General features: G+C 37.7%; 1 protein-coding gene across 6 annotated transcripts in view; it reads left to right on the top strand.

The window, feature by feature from the left end:
* RALGPS2 (Ral GEF with PH domain and SH3 binding motif 2) overlaps positions 1–23,098 on the top strand; it is a 118,384-nt gene extending 95,286 nt beyond the window's left edge. For 5 of the 6 annotated variants that reach the window (XM_062602306.1, XM_062602309.1, XM_062602307.1 and 2 more), the window contains 7 exons: positions 3,262–3,316; positions 7,267–7,344; positions 8,862–8,967; positions 9,665–9,757; positions 17,489–17,594; positions 19,072–19,163; positions 21,429–23,098. In XM_062602306.1, the coding sequence (XP_062458290.1) occupies positions 3,262–3,316; positions 7,267–7,344; positions 8,862–8,967; positions 9,665–9,757; positions 17,489–17,594; positions 19,072–19,163; positions 21,429–21,458 (560 nt within the window). In that variant the 3' untranslated portion in view covers positions 21,459–23,098. The remainder of the gene's footprint in view (positions 1–3,261; positions 3,317–7,266; positions 7,345–8,861; positions 8,968–9,664; positions 9,758–17,488; positions 17,595–19,071; positions 19,164–21,428) is intronic. The other variant, XM_062602311.1, reaches the window with a different exon arrangement.
* Positions 23,099–24,527: the final 1,429 nt, after the last annotated feature.

Raw genomic sequence — 24,527 nt, 5'->3', positions numbered from 1 at the left:
TCTGTATTCAGCTGCGGTACTAGGGCTCTGTGTAAACAATCCTGAAACTTCTCAGATAACATCATTTTTGTTATTCCTAAGGTAGGAAAAAGCCTTCACATTAAGTAATAAGCACAACGCTGATATACTTTTTAAAATCCTGAACAAGAAATCTAAAATCTTATTAGCAATAAAGAAAACTAGCAAGATAGTGGTTTGTCACATGGCTTCTTACATAAAGCCAACATTTGTGTAGAACATTTTTTAATAGAAGGGACTTAGGCTACATAGGATTTGTTAGTTTAACCTGAAGACCAACTTGAGGTTCTTGGAAAAACTCAAATATTGAGTACATACTTGAGAAAAATTTAAGAAGGTGATATATTGTTAAAGCACTAAATGAATGAAATATTTCCAGATGAAATGATAGTCAAATAGTGCACTTAATGTTTAAACAGAATTTGGCTAGACATCTAACTTTTACCAAGTTAAAAACAGCTCTTTTTCACCTCTGTTTGGTTTTGAAGGGAGGGATGTAATGTATACTCTTTTGGGGAAAGAGATTTTTTTAGTATGAGAACTTTTGTTGTGGAAAAAAATCCTCTAGAGTTTTTTAGAATCTAAAATCTCCTGTTAAAGGTGGTCTATATAGATGTTAGAGGACTAGTCAAACTCTAAAATTTAACCTTTTCTAGGTCTGTATTACAATTTTTTTAAAACCTGTGTAAGCATCAACAAATATCAATAACTGATGTTTGGCCCACTTTTTTGCAAATTAACTTTTTTTTTTTAAAGTGTAATTGGCAAATTCTGTATATATTAAACTTTTTAAATGAAACTTTTTGTTACAAATCCCCCAAATTAGTTCAAGTTTTATAAGTATACTGATGTTCTAACAAGGATTATCACTTTCTGAAAGATGGTGTCAGCTCTTTTGCTCTAGATTGTTTTGCAATTTTAGAAAGGAACACGGGCTTCTAAATCTTCCCATTTAGAGTACTTTGTACAGCGTTGTATCCCTGTTAATATAAAACTAAGTCTGTGCAGTGTTAAGGAAATAAATAAGATTCTGAGTGTCCCTAATAACCTCAGCGTTGGCTGGATGACTAGGGAAATGGGAATTACTGCATCATTTTGCAGGATTGACTGCTCCAAGTATCAACAAGGAAAATTTCAATACCTGTAAGGAAAACTTTTTTTACAACCAGGTTGTGAAACTCAGTAACAGGTTACTCAGAGAAACTGTAGACTCTGCCTCCCTGAAGAACATCACTAGATGAGGCCCTCAGCGATATGATCAATATATAGTTTTGTTTTCACCAGAATGTTGAATCAGATGACCTCTCAAGGTCCCTTTGAGCCAGAATTACTACAAAATACATGAGTAGTTGTGCTGGTTTTCCCTGGGATAGAGTTAATTTTCTTAATAGTAGCTAGTATGGGATTATGTTTTGATTTGTGCTGAGAGCAGCGTGGAGAATTCAGGGATGTTTTAGCATTGCTGAGTAGTGCTTACATAGAGTCAGGGCCTTTTCTGCTTCTCACACAGCCCCACCAGTGAGTTGGTTGGGGGTGCACAAGGAGGTGGGAGGGGACGCAGCCGGGACAGCTGACCCCAGCTGACCCAAGGGGTATTTCATACCATATGGTGCTATGCTCAGTATAAAGCTGGGGGAAGAAAGAGAAAGCGGGGGATGTTCAGAGTGATAGCATTTGTCTTCCCAGCTAACCTTTTTGTGATGTAACCTGCTTCCCTGGGGATGGCTGAACACCTGCCTGCTGAAGGGAAGTAGTGGATGAATTTCTTGTTTCACTTGCACACATGGCTTTTGCTTTACCTATTAAACTGTCTTTATCTCTACCCAGGAGTCTTTTCACTTTTACTCTTGTCTGGGGAAGCAAGCAAGGGGCTGTGTGGTGTGTAGTTGCCAGCTGGGGTTAAACTATGACAGTAGGCAAGTACAGTACAGAAACAACCAAGACAGTGTAGGAACAAACAGGAGCGCCTCTCCGTTTCAGCAGGTGTGGCTCAGGCCTTCTTAGAAACAGTCAAGGCCGTGCTGTACTGGAGTACTACATTTGCTTAGAATAATGCAGTCTGTGCTTTAGTATGATGCAAGTGCACGAGATAGTAGCATCAGTTACTCACTTCCTGATCATGCCATTCTCTTATTTCTACTCCTTGGTATTCAGATGGCTCAAGAAACTCATTCATGTCTTTACAACAGACTACGGTGCTGGATTCTCTTTAAGAAATCATCGTGCTTGAAACTTACCGTCTTAATTGTCATTCCACCTCTTGAAAGTATCACAGTACTAGAAGATACTCTTTCAAACAGTCTTCTTCAGAAACAGTCAGCTCAGAGGTCTTATCCAAAATACCTGCTTAAAGTTGTGCCTGGATTCTCTCACATATGGTTCTGTCTTTTCATCCCCAAATGATGTTAATTGTTTGAAGAGACCATGTTGCTGGTCAGATGTAAACTGTGCTGAACAGAACTTGTGATTATTTTTATAGCCAGTTTTTACTCACCTGCCTTGTTAAGCTAGAATGGCTGCTGATAAATTTATACAGTCAGTGGAGTAAAGACACTCACAGATAACTGCCTTGTGCCTGTATTTAAATACTAATTTTCAGGCTGTTAGAATTTACTATACTTGTAAAGTTAGCATGTTATTTACGGGCCTGCCATGAGTGGCTACATCAGATACTTGGATTTTGTGGTTTTTTTCTACTTTTTTAAAATAAAAAATACTTGCAGAAATGTTGAATTACTTTGTGAAGCACAGAAGGAAAAAATACTTTGTGATCTGATACAGTAAGTGGGAGATAGCTTTAAAAAATTGTTCAGGGCTTCTAAACCAGGAGAGCCTTTAATGTGTTGAAGAGTCAGCAATGAGTTTGCATTACTATGAGTTTGCACTTCTGTCATGACAATGTTTGTGTTCCTAAAGAATTTTTAAAATAAGTGACCTTTCTTTTAAAATGCTTTTTGTATTAATCAGACAAATGTGCATTTAGGATGTTCTTTAAATTTTGAAAGTGCCTTTCCCATTTATTAGCCCTCCTTCAGCTTCCTAATGTGCAACTGTCCCTTCAAATCTCTACCTCAGTTTATGTGAAATTCCTGAAGCAAATCACAAAATATTTTCATTGAACTATTTTAGTGAAGTGGTTTTTATACATTTGATCTTAAATAAAATGAGTAGAAACAGACAGAAGTGAAATAGATGGATCGTAGATGTTGAAATAAACTATCATTCATTCTTATCTTTTTCAAGGTAGCAGTGATGGTTCTGAACTCAGTGAAGAGACCTCCTGGCCTGCTTTTGAGAGGTAAGAAAAACTGCCACTCAAACCCTGCATTTCTCTAGTTAGACCTTACTTACAGTCTTTCACTCAGTCCTGAAAATGTTGCTTTATTTTAGTGATCTAGAGATTTTCTGTATGTAAGAATATTAATAACTGTAGTAACGTCAGTGGATCTGGTAAAGCAGTAGACATGTACCTTTTGCTCACTAGTAGTTAATAGGGATTTTGTCTAATTGGGTGCATACTCATTGCACACATTCTTCTAAAAAGCTCAACCAGAGTACTGTTAACCCCCAAATGATTTTTCTGGTTTTATATATTTGTGTATCTTGTGTGATATTCATATGACCTATCTGCTTTTCATTTTCACTTTCCCCAAATTACTTAATCTGTTCTTTGTCCCTTTGTTCTTGTCATTGATGCTGTCAGCTGTTTTCTCTCTCTCACCTGCTCTTCACTTCTTTGTTACTTGCCGTTGTGTTACATGGGAAAACACAGAAATGCCCCTTTCTAATGTCTGGTTTTGTGGTCTAGAATTAACATTTTTGCTCCTTATCCAATACCTTCAAATGCTCAGGTGACACTGACTGCTTCAGTCCTTTCCCATGCAGAATTTGAGAATGTGGAAAAAGACTAACAGCTGTAGTTTTATATAGTAACAGTTGGAAATTTCATCTTCCCACACCTGAGTTAAGATGCACAATACAGTGCGTAGTTTCCCTGTATAATTCAATTTCAGGTAATCCATCAGCTTCAGAGTTGCCATGGATAAATTTTTTTTACTGTGCTTTGATGACATATTTTGTAGAAATTTTTGTCAAAAGAACTTTCTCTTTATGGTTGGGAACTGTTACCACAAAGCTTATGTTCTGCTTGAATTCATTGAAGCAGTTGAAGTTCTGTGTTACTTTTTGGAAAAAATCTCTGAAATCTCTCTGTGCCAAAGGTGCACTCTTTGATATTTCATGACTTAAATATGATTACATACATGAAGAATGCCCTTATGGTTCCATTATGTAACCAATAAGAACGTTCCATATGGGCATAGAAAGAAAATTGGATCAGAAAGAAAATTTCTATCTTCTGTGATGCAACCTGCAGCATGCAGAAGATTTTCTTGCTTTTTACTTCCCTGCTGCCTTATGAAATTAATCAAGTTCAGTCATTTCTCAAAGATAAAAAGTTACATGGAAAAACCTTAGAGAAAATGGTGAACTGAAGTGCTTTTACTTCAGTAGCATAAGAAACTTCTAAATCTCAGTAAGCCTTAGGCTTCAGCTCCAGAATTTTTTGGGTAGACTTCTGAGATAAAGCAGATGTTTTCATCCCTGTCCTAATGAGAACTGGCTGGCCCAGACTCTCCCTAGTTAAAAGGTTTGCTCTATGTAAGACAATTATGTCAGAAGACTCCTCTTCCAAATCCCACTTAACCTTCAGTACTTTCTTCTGAGAGATCTCTTTGAGAACTCGGTTTGAAGTTGTATGTTTTTCAAGGTGAGTTTTCTTGCCTGCTTCCAGGGAGAGGGTTTGGGTTCCTCACAGACATTCAGAACATCATGGTGAGATTCCTAGACGCAGCAACCTTGTGTCTGTTCCTTGATGAAGCACATTTTGGAATTTCATAGTTAATACACTGACATGCAAATGTTAAAATTCAAGTTAACTCAAGAGGGTTTCTGTCTTGATCTATACAGTGGATTTCCATTGTTGTAAAAGAGTCTAAGTGAGCATTCGTTATCTGGAATGGACAGCTACTGTCAAAATTGGGATACATCCAGTATTACTAATGATTACTTCCTTTGCAGTGTCAGTGGGAATTCAATATTTCCCAGTGATTTAGGAACAGGATCTTTGGGTAGGAGGACTTAAAAGGAAGAAATAAGATACTCCACATGCAAATTCCCCATGTAACAGAAGGAATTGTAACAAATATTTTTGATTTTTCCTGGCCCTCTTGTTGTTTGTAACTGAGAAGTGCAGAAGGGGTGAGAAGCAGGGTCACTGATTCTTTAAGTGCAACAGAAACTTAGTTTGAAACTTGAGAGTTTTCAGCATTGGGGTGTCCCCTTAGGCTAATCAAAGTTACTTAAAGGACTTTTAATTCATAGAATCATAGAATAGTTAAAGTTGGAAAGGACCTTAAGATCATCTAGTTCCAACCCCCCTGCCATTGGCAGGGACACCTCACAGTAAACCATGTCACCCAAGGCTTCGTCCAACCTTTCAGCATTCACAACCTCCCTGAGCAACCCATTCCAGTGCCTCACCACCCTCACAGTAAAGAATTTCCTCCTTATATTCAATCTACACTTCCCCTGTTTGAGTTTTAACCCGTTATCCCTTGTCCTGTCACTACAGTCCCTAATGAAGAGTCCCTCCCCAGCATCCCTATAGGCCCCCTTCAGATACTGGAAGGCTGCTATGAGGTCTCCACGCAGCCTTCTCTTCTCTTCTCCAGGCTGAACAGCCCCAACTTTCTCAGCCTGTCAAGTCTTGACAGTTATATTGTGTTAAGGGCAATATACTAAGTGGCACTTCAGTTTCATTGGTTGTCATCCTGTGTGTCCCTGAATTGATTTCCCTGAAATAGCATGAATGCAAGAGTGATAGTCTTATTGTTATGCAAACAAAAAAACAAAAAAAAAACCAAACAAAACAACCTTAAAGGTAAGAAATATATATCCACACACAAATATACAGCTTATATTACCTTTTTTCCTTCAACTGAATTACTGCTTTATTTGTCTACATCTTGAATATTTTCTTAAAAATTTTGATAAATTTGAAGGTATAGTTATGTTGAAAAACAAATGATGGCAAATTCTGGGCTAGATTAGAAGGTCATAATTCATTAGTATCTTTGAGATAATTCTTCCTGCAACAAAGGCAATAGTTGGAGCTGGTTTTAAAAAAAAAAAATTAAAAAAGAAAATTAAAAAAAAGACAAAACCAAACAAATACCCCTCATTCTTGTTTAATGCTGCTGATCTTTACTGTATCCCTTCTATAAGCCTGTTTGGTCTGCTGTATGCTATTCTGAGTTCAGACTGAAACATGAAAATTCTAGTTGTTTAGGTTTCCCATTCTGAGAAATACTGCCCTGTCTTATTTCCAACTAATGCAAAGCCCCTGTTACAGGTGACAGAGTGTTAGATTTATACTATGTAGGAGATTTTGCCTGCAAAATTCTCTTAGGCTTGTACATAATTGCCTTAACTTGTACTTAACGTGCCTGCTCCTGCAGATTTAGAGCTGATTTTAAATCTTCCAGCATAATACAAGCAACTAGAAAAACAGAATAAATAGGTCAGGACAAAGTGCTTGTACTTCTGTTAAATTAAACTCAGTTGTCAAAGGGGTCTGATCCCAAATAATGGGATTCAGTAAAGTGAAGTGGAATTCAAAATGCAGGTCTAGAACACAGTTGTTGGCTAGGGATAACAGTATAGGTCAGGATAAGGATGAAAATGTGAATCTTATAGGTAAAGTTTAAAGCTTATATGAATTGGAGAATTGAAATGTTGCTTAGCTTATTTCAGTGTTACTTAATACAACAGGCATATTTTGACAGTGCTTTTGATTCCTTTCAGCCCAACATCTTGTGTTTGTGCATACTAATAGAAGTTGAAATTCTTTTTTTTTTTTGGAGCGACATCCAAAGTCAGATTGGTTACTTTACATTGAGTTAATCTCTACAAACTAGATACACACTTTGCTTTCAAAATTCAAAATTCCCTGCCAGTAAAACAGTTCAATATTACGAGTTCTGACAAAGCAAACATCTGATGAAATAAAAACCTAACATAGTATCTACCTCTGCATGCATTTTTCTAAATAAAATTAGCCTGTTTCTTAAATGGATGATGTGGCTTTGTGATGTGCACACACAAATATACTATGCTGTTTTAGCAGTCATGCTGTTTGTGTGAATGAAAGTATATGTAATACGTACAATTTATAATGGAATCCAACAGGAAGAGGTTGTACCATTCTCTCGGTCCGGGGACAAGAGTGTCACGAAATGGCTATCGAGGCCACATGAAGGCCAGCAGGTACAATCTCCACTGCACACAGAGGTGTCAAACTTTCCCTCTGGTGTTGGTGATTCGGTTTGGTTTAATAATTAAGTGGGTGTTTTTTAATGTTATGTTTCTAACTTACATGTCAAAATAAAGGTAGAGACCTTCTTCAGACTTGAAACTTTTCTCTTCTGTGACTTAATCTGTATCACCATTATGGGCTTTTGTTCATTCCAGTCTGCAAATCCAAATTCTGAACCATTGAATCTTTATATCAAGGCTTAAAGATGTTTTACCAGAGGTAGCTTTCTAGCTGCATGCCACTGCATAGCAGTATTGGTAGTTCTGACATGGACAAAAAAGCTGATTCTTGTGCTAACTGATGGCGTTCAAGATGTTTTCTTTGCTGGCAGTTCTGTATTGAATTTCTTTTCCCCTCTCCCCTGAAATCAGAGATTTGTTATATATTGCATTAATTGCAAGCTGATAGCATAATAGAACTAATTATTCTGGTTAGTTAAAATACAAATTCTGACTCCAGCTGTGTGGCACTGTAGTTGGGAAAGAGATGGCCATTAACTATGAAGCATTTTTCATGTTAAGAAGCCAGCACTGTCTCTCACTGAATTAAACTCATGTTCATATATATCAATGTCCAAAAACATCTCCATATCATCATCCTCAGTAGGTACTGCAATGAAAATGTTTGCTAAACTTCCAGTTTACTGTGAATGTTCATGAATATTAGGATCAATGGAAACGGCAAATCCTGGCTTACTTCAAAATGAGTTTCAGGCACTACTCAATTTCTTGGCTTTTCTAGAAAGCTGCTGGGTTTAGCAGTTTAGTTCTATGCTCTGACTGACATTTCGTGTTGTAATTTTTTTTCTTTTTATTGAAAATGTTTTGTAAGTCAGTCAGCTTCATAATTTTAATAAAGCTGAGTTTTATCTTCACAATGCTGTACCTGGCATTTGTTTTGGCCTATTGGTCTTAGATCCTGTGTAGGGTATATGTTCAGTAGAGCACCAGATGCATTAAAACACCTTAAAGCTGTGGTTTGGGTTTCTACTCTTTATTACTGCTCCTGCCCACTCTTCTTGCTTTCAGATATTTTAAACATTGTGCATGTTTGAGCTGCTCTTTGGTTTCAATATGCTAATGATTCCAGTGTTCCTAACAAAAAAAGTAATCTTTCTTGCAAGGGCTGAAGGAGAGGTTTTAATGCATATGGCAACTGTGTGAATGTACTTTAAATGTTTGCTTTTTAAATTTAATTGTTCTTCTATTTCAGTTGTCTTCAGTTTTCCTTTTTTAATTCAGGATTACCTGCTTCACTAATTATTTTTTCTGATCACTTTTGCTTGTTAGTGTAAATTCCACAACACCAGTTCATTGTAACAGCAAAAGTCTTTTTCCACAATGAAGTCCAATAAGTAGTTGTCATTTCTAAATTAAAATACAGGTACTTGAATTAGTTTGTGGTAATGATTGGAAAACTACTTAAGGAAGAATGCTTTTTCACACAAATCTTCACATGTTCCTTTCAGCTCCCTAGAATCTGAAGATTTGGCTGTTCATTTGTATCCAGGAGCAGTTACTATTCAAGGTGTTCTCAGGAGGAAGACTTTGTTGAAAGAAGGCAAAAAGCCTACAGTAAGATTTTTGATTCATTTTCACACCTTATTCATTTGCCCAGTTTATAAATACAGTAAAATGGCCACTGTGCAACTAATTCCAGTGTCAGAGATCATCTCTGCCTTGCTAATCAAGGTTTATGCTTCTGTGGTGGATTATTCAGTTTATAAGGCTATAGCCGTAATCAAGGGAGTAGAATGGAAGTGTAATGCTACATAAAATTTCTTAAAATTACTGGTAACTCTAAAAGAGAGGAGCATGTTTTGTCTTCCTGAATGGTAGGTGGATCCTAACAATTTATCAACATACAATAACTCTTAGCATTTCCATTTCAAATGCTTGATTGTGAATTATAAATAAAAATACATATTCATGACAGTGGGAGGTGCTTTATGACTGTACAAAATGAAAAAGCGACAGATGTGCTGTAACTCGATACGTTCAATAAGGGTTGCAGAAACTATAGAGTGAGATGCAGAAATCTTTTCAGATTAGTGAGAAAAGCACATGTTCTTTCTGCTTTCTAGATTTTTAATGCATTCAGAGGCCTACACAAATAACTAGAAACAGCAGTTTTGGAAACATGGCTGGCAATTTAGCTGGGCAGTTAGTGCTGTCATGTTCTTGCAGGATGAGGCCTGATATTTTACAGCTCAATATTATGAAATATTTCACTCATCTATTGCACTTTTGGTTTTTACTCTTTTCTCTTTAGGTAGCATCTTGGACAAAATATTGGGTAGCACTGTGTGGAACCCAGCTCTTTTACTATGCTGCAAAATCTCTGAAGGCTACAGAGAGAAAACATGTATGTAAACCAGACATATTCCAGTATCATCTGCCAAAATTAAAATGTTATTTCCTGATGTAAACACTGAAAGTAGTTCAGGACTTGCATGATTTCTAGTCTGCACTATCTTGTCTTCCAGTCAGTCACATCCTATGGATATGCCCTAAAGGAAGTACCATGCTTGGTTTATACGCTACACCAAGAACATCTGCTTTGCATATGCCATGTGTCTCTTTGAGTTTGTTGTTCTATAAGGGAAGGAACTATATCATTGGGTCTGTCTGCTTTTCTAAAATAGACGTCTTATTTTTTGATTATCTCTGAGTCTTGCCACAGTTTGTTGCTACTTGAAATCCAAACAAACATTGATGTGGAAAGACTGAGAAGTCACTACGTATGGCATTAAGCATGTACTGATTTCATATCTGTGGTAAAATTAGACTTTTTTTTTTTCTATGTAATCCTGTAGTCTATTAACTGCAACAGAGTACAGAACACTTCATGTTAAGCAGAAACCTAGCATATCATATGGTGCTGGCTTTCCATTTATTTGCTGCAGCTTTGTTTGAAAGAAGCTAATAAGACTTTGCTTATGTGGGGAAATAGTAATAAGATTTTCTGTAGATGTTCCAGGGATGTTACAATGTGCGTAGTTCCTTGTTTTGCTGGTTAATTACAATGAAAGGGGATGCCGCCAGAGAATCTATTAAGAAAGTTTGTAAAATCTGAGATACTTTTATCTTTTTCCAAGTTTATTCATTAGTCGAAACTGCTGCTTACAGTTGCCTTGGCCAGTGTTTCAGATTAATTTATGGCAATGCTCACTGAAAAATGTTTTGCATAAAGCTTGTGTAATCTTATAAACTGAGATGTGCTTCTAGAATCCTTATAAGTGGCCTTTTTCCTTTTTTTTTTCTTTTTTTTTTTCCTCTATAAAATACTGTTTTCTTATCTTAACGTTTTTATGGTGAGAGGGTAGAGATCTGAAGCCTAAGATTTCTGGCTAGTATATTCCTGGATATTTGAATTTTCTGTGTGCAAAGCTTGTGTGTAATGTTGTCTTAATCTACAAAAACCCTTGAATATTTTCCACTTTTATTGAAAGTAGCTTATTAGGAAACAGTATCCTGATACTCAAAGTAGTTTAATGAGCTAATTACTTGTAGAAATATTTACATAGTTTCTTTGCCATCATCCTCTTCAGTAGTCCCTCCCCTACTGGCTCTGATGTCTTAGGTGAGATTGAAACTGATCCTACTGCATTTGTCTTCCAAATTAAGACAATACTAGCCCAGACAAAAGGACTGTTAGCCAAGAATCCTGTCTCCTGTCTCAAGCATCCTTTAGAGAACTGTATGTGTTTGGGTGTATTTGCCTCTGGTATCAGTGAAAACTTTATGGAAGGGAGTCTGTCTCAGTAAAAGTAAAGGTAGTTGGAAAGAGCAGACTTGTAAATATCATGAGCAGAAATACAAAGTATTAAAGCAAATGAAGAAGAAAGAACCAAGAGGGAACTTGTGCTGGCATCATGTCTCTAGCAGTTGGTTGCTTGTTTTTTCTGGAAACGTTGAGAAATGGAAAAGAAATTTTTTTGTAATGTCAGAATTCATGGTCCTGTTATGATGTGATGCCTTTAGGCTTTATGCCAAAATTGCGTTTTGTTTTCTTTTAAGAATAGAATATGTATTTGTAAATCTCTCGTCTGCTGCCTGTCAAAGTACTGTATGATGGCAGACTTTATCATAGTTGTACCTATTAAATCATAAGCTTTTTCAGTATTGTGCATAAATGTTTTAAAACAATCTAAGTAACATATGGGTTTAGGGAACTTGGAAAAATTGCATAGCTGGTAATTTTATTGTTTGGAAATTAAGTATATTGAATTTTTGTGGTCCGTTTGCATGCATGTTTCCTTCACAATAACATTCATTTAAATGGTCCTGCCATTCCTTTAGGAAAAGTGAATGAAGTAAAAAAAGTAATAAATGTAAGCATTCAAGACTGGTATCTGATCCTCTTGAGTCTCTGACTGCAAAAGCCTTTGTCTTGAAACAGAAGCTTTTGTCGTGAAATGCAGTCATACCCATTTAGAATGCTCTTTCAAAAATTATTTTCTGAACTGATGGAGCTAACTTTTAATATTCCCCAAGTCACTGCTGCATGGTGATACTTACAACCAAACTACTAGTGAATAGAGACTAGTCCCTAGGAAGCTGTAATCTGTCTCTCATCCTTACGTTCTAATGTTTGTTTGTCCAAGAATGTGCCAGCCCAATAATGAAATTTGCAGATAGAGACTAGAAGACATTGTCCTGGGTTCAGCAGTGGCAGTCATGTTTCTCCTTGTGGTAGCTGGTGCAGTGCTGTGTTTTGACTTCCAGCCTGGGAAGAGTGCTGGTGATACCGATGTTTTCGGTTGTTGCTAAGTGATGTTTACCCTGATCAAGGACTTTGTGAGGCTCATGCTCTGCCAGGGAGGAGGGGAAGCCGTGAGGAAGCAGAGATGGGGCGCCTGACCCGGGCTGGCCGTGGGGGTGTTCCATACCACAGCACGTCATGCCCGGGGTGGGGGGTAACTGGGGTTACCCAAAAGGACACAGGCTTCTGGGTCGGACTCGTTTCTTGGCCGGTGGTATTGTATTCTCTTCCCTTGTTATTTTCTCCTATCATTGTTGTCGGTGGTGGTAGCGGTGGTGATTTGTGTTGTACATTGGTTGCTGGACTGTTCTTGTCTCAACCCGTGGGAGTTGCACTCTTTCGATCCTCCTCCCCGTTCCTCCGGGAGTGGGGAAGGGGAGAGCCCTGGGGCGGGGGGGGTGTTTCTTTCACAGTTGGCTCTGTGAGACTGTACTGAACTATCCAGTGCAACCTAGGCATTGTCTGTACACAGCTGAAGACTTGCTTTTAGCTTTTTAGGGCAGCAGACATGTTTTGTTCTGTTTGTGTTTTCAAAGGATGTTACGAAGCTCAGATCTTCTGTGTGTTTTCCCAAGTACAGTCATGGTTAAAATAATGTAGTACCTCTTAGCTACAGTTTGGATTGTCTTTCATTGAAATAAATAGTTCACAGTGCATGCACACATACTTCTGCTCCAAAGTTTATTACAACACAGAATATGGTCTTTAGGCAGAAGTTAAGGTGGAAAATAACCTGGTAACTGCTGGGAGAGACAGGTTGGTGGATTAGGGAGAGAGGCTTCAGTTTAATAGACAGCCTAGTAATAGGTGGTCAGTAACTTTGTTCAGGTAGTCTATCTGTGTTCTAATGTTAGCCTAGGTATTGATGGCTTATTTTTCCATACATTTCACTACGGGGTTATAGCCCAAAACCTCAGCTTTTGTTCTGCAGTCTGTGAAGATGGCTACAGAATAAACTGTAGGTAGTCAACCATCCATAGCTAGCCAGTGCATGGGTATAAGGTCACTGTACAAATCCACTGGTATTCCCAAGAGGTACATTCTGAAAAGAAAAAAAAAAGATATATTTGAGGCTATGTTTTGGTTTGTTACTGTCCAGGTTAAATGGATAAAAAGGATGATGCTGTCTACTTTGAATCGTTTGTTTTTCAGATGGATACATTTGAGATTTTCACAGGTAAAATATTCCAAGCATCTTCTGGAGCCATGTAAACATCTGTCTTTTCAGCTTCCTTTCTCAAGGCCTCTGTGACATGGAAAGGAACGCTGGCAACAAAAAAGTCAGTCTGCTATATAAAGTTTCCTGGCTTAGAACTCTCATGGTGAATGTGTCTTGATTACAGGCATGCTTTTGACTGTTCCGCTGCTGCTATTGCTTAAGGCAGCTGAGACTGAGAACTTGGAATGCACTGACACTAAAAGCTCTTCCAAGCTTATACTAGCCAAACTCTTAGGAAAATTACTTCATAAAAATCTCAGTGTAATCCAGCAAAAAGTGCAAGAGATCCCCTCCCTTATAGACACAGGCAAGTCAGCTCTTCTCATGCCTATGATCGAAGACAAAGGAGTGCATCCAGTATAGTGTGTGTTCTAGATGTGAATCTAGTCAAGAGGAAGAGGATGCTGTAGATACCTGGATGTAACAAGCTTTCTTGTGCTGTGTCTACTAAGAAACACTACTGATTATAATGAGCTTTGCATTTTAAGTCTTGAAGAGGTTTCAGTTATTACTACAGTACTTGTAAAGTTGTCTGTAATGAGCATGTGAACTTGAGAGCCCAGAGATGTGGCACAGCAGAACCGGGGAGGAGCGTGTCTCGAATACTTAAGGTTTTCTCTCGTATGCTGAAAAGGTAGCCACAGATGAGCTTCTGTGATAGAACTGTATCACTTGTGCACCTTCAGAAAAGGACAGCAGTAAAAAATAGCCAACTTAGAATTAGTCTTACTAAAGAATTCACCCTGGAAAATGTGAATATGCCCATAAAAAAATTTTATTTCTGTTTATAGTGATTGAGCTGGAAGAATCTCACCAGTTTCTGTGACAGCATAGCATGCATGAGAGATTTTTCCATGTTTGTAAGTACTTGGAAAAGTAACAGAGGTTTTTTGAAGCTTCATGCTTGGGCATGAACCCTTGTTCATTCCAAGCCTTCCACTGCATTCAGAGTTAGAGCCATTTATTGGCATTCTAGACGACTTGGTAGTAGTTGTTCAGGCACTTTCCCTGAAATACCCTGATAAAGAATGCTGTCATCCTAGGAAGTATGTTCAACCACCAAGGAAATGATTTGAGTATTAGAAAGCTGTAAAATCTCAGCAGGAGAAGAGGAGGGATCTGTAGGTGCCAAAAGGTTGGAGTGAAAAGTCTGTTCACAGATCAATTCAGAGGTTTTGATTCAAAGATGTATAAAAGCCTTTGAGCTCCGAACAACAAGAAGAAATGAATTATGTGAAGCCTAGCAGTAGAGCTGTGTAATTTTATATGTGTATTATAAGAGGTCATTCCAGTGACCTATATAAAAAAAAAAGTGAAGAGGAACGAGGAACATTAAATTACAATGATGCTTTCATTCCCTTCAGGTTAACAAAGCAGACTTGCTGTTAGCAAGGCTCTGCATGTCAGTAGGGAATGAACTGCCTTGGGGGATTATGTAAACATGGCATGCAAATTCAGCCTTGCACAGGGATGGAAAACTGACATGTGTTTTAAGTGACGATGGATTGATGCTGGCGGGAAACACTTCCCTTGTGTGGAGCTTTTTACTTTTTGGAGAAGTACCATGATTAGCTAATTGTTTTGAATTAAGTGCAAAAGCAAGCAAGCTCTAGCAATTTTGATTGCATGGCACTTTTATATATTGTATACCTACTGTTATGATATATAGCTAACATAGGAAAGTGCAAATGTTTTCATGAAACTCTAGAAAGGAGTGCAGTTTAAGAGGTACGTTGTTGATCTGTAGCCTGTTAAAACCACTTGTGAATCAAATTTCAACCTCTGGGAAAATGATCTATTAACACTTTGTAGGACTACTTGGAAGTTTGCATTTTGCAGATCCCTTGTAAGTGTAAGCTGTGCCATCTTTATTTTTCGAGGCAATGTCTTCAATGGATCCATAGCAAGTCCTTTAATAACTCATAAGCTGTATCCTTTTTTTTTTTCTTTATTATTCCCTTTCCCTGTCTTTATTCCTTCTTTCAGATAAAATTCCTTAATGTTTTTCATCACTGACTGGAATTTTCAAAGGAATTTTAGTTTCCATTTGGAAAGATGTAATACTGTCTGATAGAGCTTTACAATTTACTTTTCTTATGAGGTGTTAACAAATCTGTCTACCTTCCAAAGGCAGTAGAGTTACTTAACTTTAATGTATATAGTTCTATGGGTTTTATGAGGATTAGTCTTTTCCCACAGTTTTAGCCTTAGTTACAGCAAAAAAAGGGCATCCATTTTGAAGTTTGGCAGGCAGGTCTTTCCTAAGGACAATCATCATCACTCTTATGCTTAAGCTCTCTGTACAAGCATCCTTTCAAAGTTTCCAAGCTTTTATATTTCCACTAACATTAGATAAAGGTCAGCTGAACTTGACTGGTAGGAACTTGCGATGGACTTCCTCCAGGTGTAACTGTAGCAACAAAAAGAGGGCAGTACAGAGATGATGCATTCAGATGTTTATAACGTATAGAGAGACTGGACTCTTAAATTATTCTGAACTTGCTTCAAATTGCTTTTTGTTTCAAATGTTGGTCTTAATGTTTGTTCATTTAAAGTTCTAACGTAGCCTGTTGCACAAGCCCCAGACAGATAAACTTATCTGGATATTCAAGGTCTCCAGTTAATCTGTGGCATAGATTAGAATAACTGACATTAGACTCACAGTGGAATTTTACTTATAAAGTAATTGTATTCCTATATAGAGAATATTCTTATAAACTCTCACATTACTTTGTTGTGCTCTCAAGCTTATTAGCAGTAATGGGTTTTGCTGTACCAGAATTCTAGGTTTGGAATAGTAAAGCAATATCTCTAAAATGAAACAAAAGACATTTTATATTTAATGTTGTAAATCTGCTATGTGGTGTTAATATGGAGAATTAAAGTATTCTAGAAGTATACATTTATTTTAATGACTTTAAAGGTTCCTGTGATTGTATTAGCTTTATCATTTCTAATAATGTAATTAAAGAGAGGTCAAAATTATTGTACTAAGAAAGAAGTTAGAATACAGATTTCACAAGACAGGAGGAAGACACATCTGATGAGGACCTATAGCAGAGTTGGACCTCCTGAGCAGAAAAGTGAGGTAAAGCACTGCAGAGGGCAGGAGTGCTAGGACTGGTGAAAAATCTGACAGATCCATGAATGTAGGAAGAAAAGATCAGATCTGGCAACCAGAGAGTTGGGAGAAACTGAATGAATTAGGTATTGGGGAGTGAATGGGAGCACCTGAGCAAGTACTGAGAGGTGATTTGTGAGGGTCTACTAATAGATAAACAAGGAGACCAGGGAGAAGGAACCTTGTGGTTTGGAAATGGGTTGGATTTAATGGACAAGGAGCCTGTAACTGAGAGGAGAAGCCTGACAATTAGAAAATAATGCTGACCAGGTGAATGAAAAAGGGGAGTGGGACTAAGAGAGGCTAGTGTAGCAGAGACAGGTAGTGTACTTATAAGAAGCCTAAGTTGTAAGTGTGTGAGTAGCACTTTGAACAGGAAAAACCTGTCATTTTGAACATCTTGTTGATAAATGAGCACATTGTATTCTGTGCACTTGTTTATTGAATCTATACCCCCATTTGATCCATTTCATTCATCAGGTCATAATATTTAATTGCACAGTTGTGTTATCTGGTTCACAGGACTCATCTAATTACAGTCTATTATAATACTTAACGCATGTTAACTTTGAATAATTATGGCACAGGCAAGTTTAATTCTGCTGTTTGTTAACAACAGAGGGATTAGCTTTGCTTTGTTAATGCCCTTTTCTGCACTGGAGTGTACTACACGTGCAATAACATCAGGAATGCTATTGTTTTCATAGAGTACAGTTTTAGATGCCTTTTGGTACATTTCGGGGGATTTTGGTACTGCTTTTCATTTGTTTTGAATATCATTCATTGTATTAAGCTCTGTTTTCACCAATTCCACATACAATTCATAACATTCTTAATTTTATGAAGTTCTGTGCTTCCTTTGAAGTTATTCTGTGTCTTGAAAGAGTTGCACTGAGAAGAACTGCCCTTTTGCATGCTTATTCTGTGTAGTGTTGTCTGTCTGGCTAAAGCTTCTTGTTTTACTTCAGTTGGTCTCTGCTTGTATTTGCAGTTCAAATCCACACCAAGTAAGAATGTGTCAGTGGTGGGCTGGATGGTGATGATGGCAGATGACCCTGAGCATCCAGATCTCTTCTTATTGACTGATTCTGAGAAGGGTAAGCAATGCTAGCACCAAGAGTGCAGGGATCCTCAGAATAAACATTGCTTTGCTGAGACATTCATAAGCAACAAAGAGAAATTGGAAAGATGTTATTTTTCACCTGTTCGGCTGCTCTGAAACATGTCATATGTGCCTTTAGAATGCTATGGGAACAATTGTCTGTGGAGAATCCTTAGAGTCTACATTGAGTTCTAAGAACTCGCCAAACTAATAACTCCATTTGTGCTTCTGTTGCAAGTATTCATCTGCATTCTTTTAAGCTATGTTTAGGCCACTCAGAGGCATTTTCACATATGTGAAAAGGTAAGTAACAATGAAAGCAAGAAGTTCAACATTTAGCTAACACTAGGTACTTGACCAGTCCCCTCTCCTCTCCAATTGAAAAATAAAACCCAAACCATGTGTTCAAATGTAGTGCTCTTACCAGTAGGAAAACTCCTAGGAGATCTTGACAGTTTTGCGGAGAAGCCTTGATTTCTATTACTCTAGTGTAGCATCCTAGTTTCAGTTTAAACAGTGACTCATAGAATGGTTTGGATTGGAAAGGACCTTAAGATCATCCAGTTCCAATCCCCTGCCATTGGCAGGGACCCCTTCCACTAGACTAGGTTTCTCAAGGCCCTGTCTTAACCTGGTCTTGAGCACTGCCGAAGATGGAGCAGTCACAGCCTCCCTGGCCAACCCATTCCAGTGCCTCACCACTCTCACAGTAAAGAACTTCTTCCTTATATCTAACCTAAATCTCCCCTGTTTAAGTTTGAACCCATTACCCTTTGTCCTGTCACTAGAGACCTTGACCGTGGCCCTTCAAGCTATGCAGAAAGAAAATAATTTGCTTAATGTTGTTGACTACCTTGTCTACTTCAAGAATTAGTGTATTTTATTTCCAAGCATCTATTCTAGTACCACTGATACGTGGTGTAAATTATGAATATTGGTCCACTTAAGCTCAGTAATAACAACATGAAATATTTTTGTCATATCTGGTCTTTCTGAGCCTAAGCAAGCACTGTGTAACACCAGACACTGAAAATAATAGTCTGAAATGTATTGATATTTTAGGAACAGTCTTCAAATATTTTCAAATCCAACTTTCTAGAGTGTATTTCAGTGCTATCTTGCACTTCTTAAAAAATTATGAAATCATATTAGCAAATTGCAATAATGGTATTGAATAAAAACATTTCTATTGTAGGGCTCTGAGAATGTTTTGTTCTTTCCTCATTCTCACTGGTGTTAGTTGAAATTCAGAATGTTGGAAAAGAAGGCAGATGAGCTGAAACTTCTGTCACAATAGGCCAAACAATTAAGTTGCACCTATGCCAGACTAAGTGTGAAGTTATATGACCCTTCTGCTATTAAGTCTTTACATAATGTTTTAGTTCATAGGTATTTGAATATGGGTAGGATTTTAAATATATAGGATTGTTTATGTTTCTTTATCAGCTTTTTTCTGTACCTTTCTCATATAGGAAATTCATACAAATTTCAAGCTGGAAACAGAATGAATGCAATGCTCTGGTTTAAACACCTGAGTGCTGCCTGCCAAAGCAACAGACAACAGGTGAGAGCAAGGTGTTGAAAAAGAGTATGAGCTATTAAGAACTCAGAACAGATAAGTCTTCAAGATGACGAAGCTGTAACTGATAGCGTTGTATGAAGAGCAGTCTACTCTGAGCAGCATGTACATCAGTTTCACATGCCTGTTGATTTGCCTTAGCTTTCCTGTTTGTCCTTTTGCAAACAAGTCCTCAAGAGTTTCTGTGGTAATGAAGAAAGATTTGGGGCTATCTTGAGGCTACTTTAAAGCAATTGGGGGAATGGAAGGAATGCTCTAAAATACCTGTCTGAGCAGCAATATCTTTGTCATTGCCTATTTAAAAAGGCTATAGTACAGTTATATAAAAAGCAGTAAACCTTAGCATTCAAAAGTATAAGAGACAATGTGAAGGAGAGGAAGTTCCTCTGTGTTCCTGTCTGGAGAATGTGGGAATAGTGGCAAAGAATTTGCAAGCAAGTGGTGACTTCCAGGCAAGCCTGAAAACTGCCCTCTGAGGACAGCTTTTATTCAGTAAGGCTTAACAATATTATTTAATGCAAACTTCTTTAAAGCATTCATTCCCTAGCTTGTGCAAACACAGCAGGCTTAAGGGTCTTGGTGAAGCTTCCTGTGGAAAATATGACAGCAAAGTGAAGATAAGTGAAGGAGATCTTAAAAGAAAAAAAGCAGGGGAGGATTAGTTAAAGAGGAAAAAAACCAAACAAACAAACAAAAAAAACAACTTCCACTGAAAGGCAAAAACCCTGATACCATAATTTGTTGCATATTTTCTGTTTCCTGGCATGTTGTGTGTAGTTTTACTATAGGGGTTCCTGCAGCATAGTTGCTCCCATAGAAGCAGCAGTGCTCCACAGACATTAGGGTATAAAGGCTGATTTACCAAATGGGGGAAGGGGGTTGGAAATTCTGTAAAAGTTTTTCTCTTGATTGTGATTTGACTCCAGAGCAGTGCCTTCCATAGAGAGATGCCTTATGGTACTATTTACAATGAAAGATCTTGTTTGCTTGTTAGCAGTATGACTGCCTAAGAAAGTTTAGATGTTTAAGTGTGCTTCTGATGGAGTATAGAAACCTACCCAGTTTTGAATAATATTGGGAACTATTTTAATAGATACTATTTTTAATTTTAATGATGGAACTTTAGCCCAGTTGATCATTTTTGGTTCTACAGGTAAGTGATGAATTATAGAATGGTTAGGACTGGAAAGGATCTTAAGATCATTTAGTTCCACCCCCCTGCCATGAACAGGGATGCCTCACACTAGACTGTGTTGCCCAAGGCTCTGTCCAACCTGGCCTTGAGCACTGCCAGGGCTGGAGCATTTACCACTTCTTTGGGCAACCTGTTCCAGTGCCTCACCACCCTCACAGTAAAGAACTTCTTCCTTATATCCAACCTGAACTTCCGCTGTTTCATTTTAAACCCATTCCCCCTTGTCCTATCACTACAGTCCCTAATGAAGAGTCCCTCCCCAGCATCCCTATAGGCCCCCTTCAGATACTGGAAGGCTGCTATGAGGTCTCCACGCAGCCTTCTCTTCTCTTCTCCAGGCGGAACAGCCCCAACTTTCTCAGCCTGTCTTCATACAGGAGGTACTCAAGAAAAATACATGCAAAATAAGAAATTCATGCTTCAAATCTGACCAAACTGGGTATTTATTGAAAGTCATCTGGAATTTGGTGGCTCTTTAATAACCCAAGTAAACGAGATGTTGCTGATGGGAAGAAGATGGGGATGTAAACTAATGTAATGCAAACTAGCTTTAATCTTCATGAAAGGGGGTGATGTCTACAGCAGGCATTCAGGTTTCCTATGGGAAAAGCCCAGGCAAGTGTTTATGCCTTGTTTTTTTTAAATTAGCCTTAAAAATACTGGAAGGCCTACATCAATCACTGACCTGTGTGCCAAGAATTCTGTAGGTGGGACTCAAGTGAGAAACTTCTGCTTGTGTAGTTTGGTGCTGAGATTTATCATGCTAAGGTTGTTTTGCTGACAGCTTAAATCTTAAATGTCATCAAAATTATTAAGATCTGTGGCAATATATATAAAATTATAAACCACACAGCAGCTGAATATTTTGGTTATACCTTGGTTTTCTTCAGCTCTAAGTATATTTGTATTGCTGAATGATAGTTGTGTTCTTCCTCCCATTGTTTGGAGACAGTACAAGCATTAATGATGTGCATTTAAACAGGTGACTAGTCTGTGAAATGGTGGAGTGTAGTTAGCTACTACACAAACTAAATTTGCTATATTTTTGTTTTAAGGTTCCTGCCAACTTGATGACCTTTGAATAATAGCTTAATTCAAAACAAAAAAAGAACAATTTAAACCATCTCAGAATTGAGAACAAGGTCCTGATGACAAATGTGCCAGCTGTATTCTGTGCCAGAACAGCCTGTCAACTCGATCTCTGAACTCTGGAGCCCTGAACAAAGCCACTGATGGTTGGGGAGTAGAGTCCCCCGAATTAAAAAATGGAGTTACAACAAGTATTGCCATGGACCATGCTTCATTATGTTCTCTGAACTGACCTGTGGAAACCACTGCCTTAAAGAGTGAAAGGAGGAACAACATGAAACACCAAATAGTGTGTGTGAAATTTCTGGCGGTGCTGTGCTTGAGTTAAATAGATAATAGATTGTAGCTAGTTTGAGTTTCTTTTAACTTTATACTAATTTTGAAAATAACTCACCTTTTTAGGCATTCTTAAGAAAACAAACTGGTATTTAAGACTTGTATCAAAAGCTATGTATGAACCAGGTAAAAGAGGTACTATGCGTTCTAGATATGCTCTTTATACCAGGAGCTGTCAATGGGAGCTTGTCCCAGGCACATTTAGCCTGGAGCAATGTTATTTCTCTCAGACCTACAAGTATAAGAAATGTTAACCACTGCAAGCTTAAGTAGCAGTAAGCTTGCAAACCTTAGTACTGTATGGGAGCCATATTCCCTACAAGTGGCACAAAGGCTGAGCACTTACACACCAAAATTTTTTTTGGTATGTTGTTACCTAATTCCGTGTTAAAAATGTAGTTCACGTGTTTTGGGTGGTCAAGGTGTGTGTGTGTGGAAGAGACAAACCTGAAAGCACTGTGGGGTCAGAACTGAGTGTTTTCTTCCCATTTGTTTCTATACCTATCACTCCTCTACATGCAAAGGTTGAACGACAAAAGAACCAAACACCTGGGTATAGTTCACTGAGATTTTACTTCTCTGGGTATCTGTTAATTATCGGTTAGGGGCCACTGTTCGCATATGGTGTTTCATAGTATCACTTAAGATCTCCATTTTAAAAAGATAGAGGCACAGTTTCAAGCTTTCATGTTCTCATTTGGCAATAACTGATTTTTAGTATCTGTCTTGGTCAAAATAGTTGATGTTGTGTGGTGCTGATATCATAGCCTAAAGCAGACCTTACATACAGAAACTTTTCTGATCTCCAGACAAATAATTAATATATTAGAAGGTAGGGTAACCTAAGGAGAGAAAAGATGTGGGACTGAAAATTCCACCCTTGACAGGCATAATTGTTGGTCACTGAAATTACTCTCAGAGAAAAACATTATGGTTGTAAAAAGGGAGCTGTGCTTTATGTGTGTTTTATGCTTAAGACTTTGATACTTGCTTTATTTGGATTTCCTTGACGTCACTTAGATATAGTTTCCTGAATGATTAGTCTTTCTTTAATCTTCAAAAATGCAATCTTTGTAAAGCAAGGAGATGTTGTCCAAAATATGACTCTGATGTCAGAACTCTGAAGTCTGTGAAAAAGTAGTAACTGTTCCATTGACATTGTGGTTTACTGGCCGTAAATATGCCTGCAGATTCCACCATGAATACTCCTTTTTAAAAAGAAATAAGCTACCTACTAGTCTGTGGCAGAGTTCTCTAACTATCTAATAAAGGTTTCTACTAGTAGTTATTATTTTGAAAATGTACAGTTTGTTTATTGCATTGAGTAGAAGCCTATAAATTAACTTTTGGTTTGGTTTTTTTTCCAGGGTTAGATTCATCTCTTAATGGAAATTATTGGGGTTTTTTTTTTTTGGGGGGGGGGGGGGGGGAGAGGGGAGGAGGGGGAAGTGGAACAAAAAAATGATAATTAAATCACATTGCAAAACAAACAAACAAAACCACAACAAACTTCAGCTACTTAGTGATGTAGAATAAAGAGTAATAGGCTGGTTTGTTTCCAGTAATTGTTATTTGAATAGGCTGTTGGTAGAAAGGATGCTTCTGTCAGAATTACACCACAAGTGCCATGGGAATTTGAGTACCTTTGCAATTCGTGGTGGTGGTGGTGTTGTTCTGATGGGGAATGAATAGTCTGTTCTGATCCTGAAGTCATTCATTTTCGGAAGGGTGCTGAATCCCTCTGTAATTCACACATCTCCCAGTCTTACCTATGTTGGGCGTATAGTAAAGACATCACCTTCATAGACAGCAGTGTTACAGTAGTAGACTTTGCACAACTTTAATTTTGGGGTTTTTTCTTTTTTAAAAAATACTTACTGTGTGTTCTTCTCAACAACTGTTTCTTTAACAACGTGTGTACTTTTTTAAGCATTGTGGAAAATAGCCTGTGGATTTTGAATTTTTAAATAAGCTATTATAGGTTCATTGCTGCATAACTGTATCTGTTCTTCTGTTAGTGAGAGGAAGCTGGGAGCCACAGCCTGACATCGCACAGCTTTGCTAAAGACAGAGCCAGGTCAGAAGGTGTTCATTTTTATTTATTTTTTTATTTTTCCAGCTGTTTTGAGTTAGAGTTTTATGGCAGGAGGATTCACAAATCATTATTTAGTGAGTTGTTGATGTTACCAACTTCCACTGTTCTTGGCCCTCCTATTCTTCCATGCTTTTCTACCCTCAGATATGCTCGGTTTTGTGGGAGATATTGAATATTGTAGGAGTAGTTACTTAAAATATGTAGCCAGAGTAACTGGAGTGAATAATGACAACATGGAAAACATTATTGGCACTTGTTATAATGAATAGTTCAGTACTTTCCTAGTGTTTATCTTGTATTTAGCCAAGTAGTCCTACAGGGCAACACAGAAATACTGAAGTGTTACAAATTTTGAGATAAATGGTGCTCAGGAGGTGGTAGTGTTGTTCCCTGAGGAAGAGCTGGCTCAGCTAAGCTTCGGAAAGATTCAGGCCAGTCAAATGCACTGTAAAGAATGTAGTAACACCCTTTTTAAAAAAGGGGATTAAAAATATAAATAATTAAAACCAGTGCTGAGAAAACAAGGACAGCAACAAGCTTGTGGTATTCAGGTAAGAGTGTCACCCAGACTACTGCAGGTGGTTGGTAGTTTGACTTTTATTTTTAATGTATTGCTCTAATTGATTATTTTGTT

Source organism: Pezoporus occidentalis, unplaced genomic scaffold, assembly GCF_034315485.1.
Source record: "Pezoporus occidentalis ecotype Australia unplaced genomic scaffold, CSIRO_AGI_Poc_V1 ctg76, whole genome shotgun sequence".
Lineage (NCBI taxonomy): Eukaryota > Metazoa > Chordata > Aves > Psittaciformes > Psittacidae > Pezoporus > Pezoporus occidentalis.
This window is presented reverse-complemented; position numbering and strand designations above follow the sequence as displayed.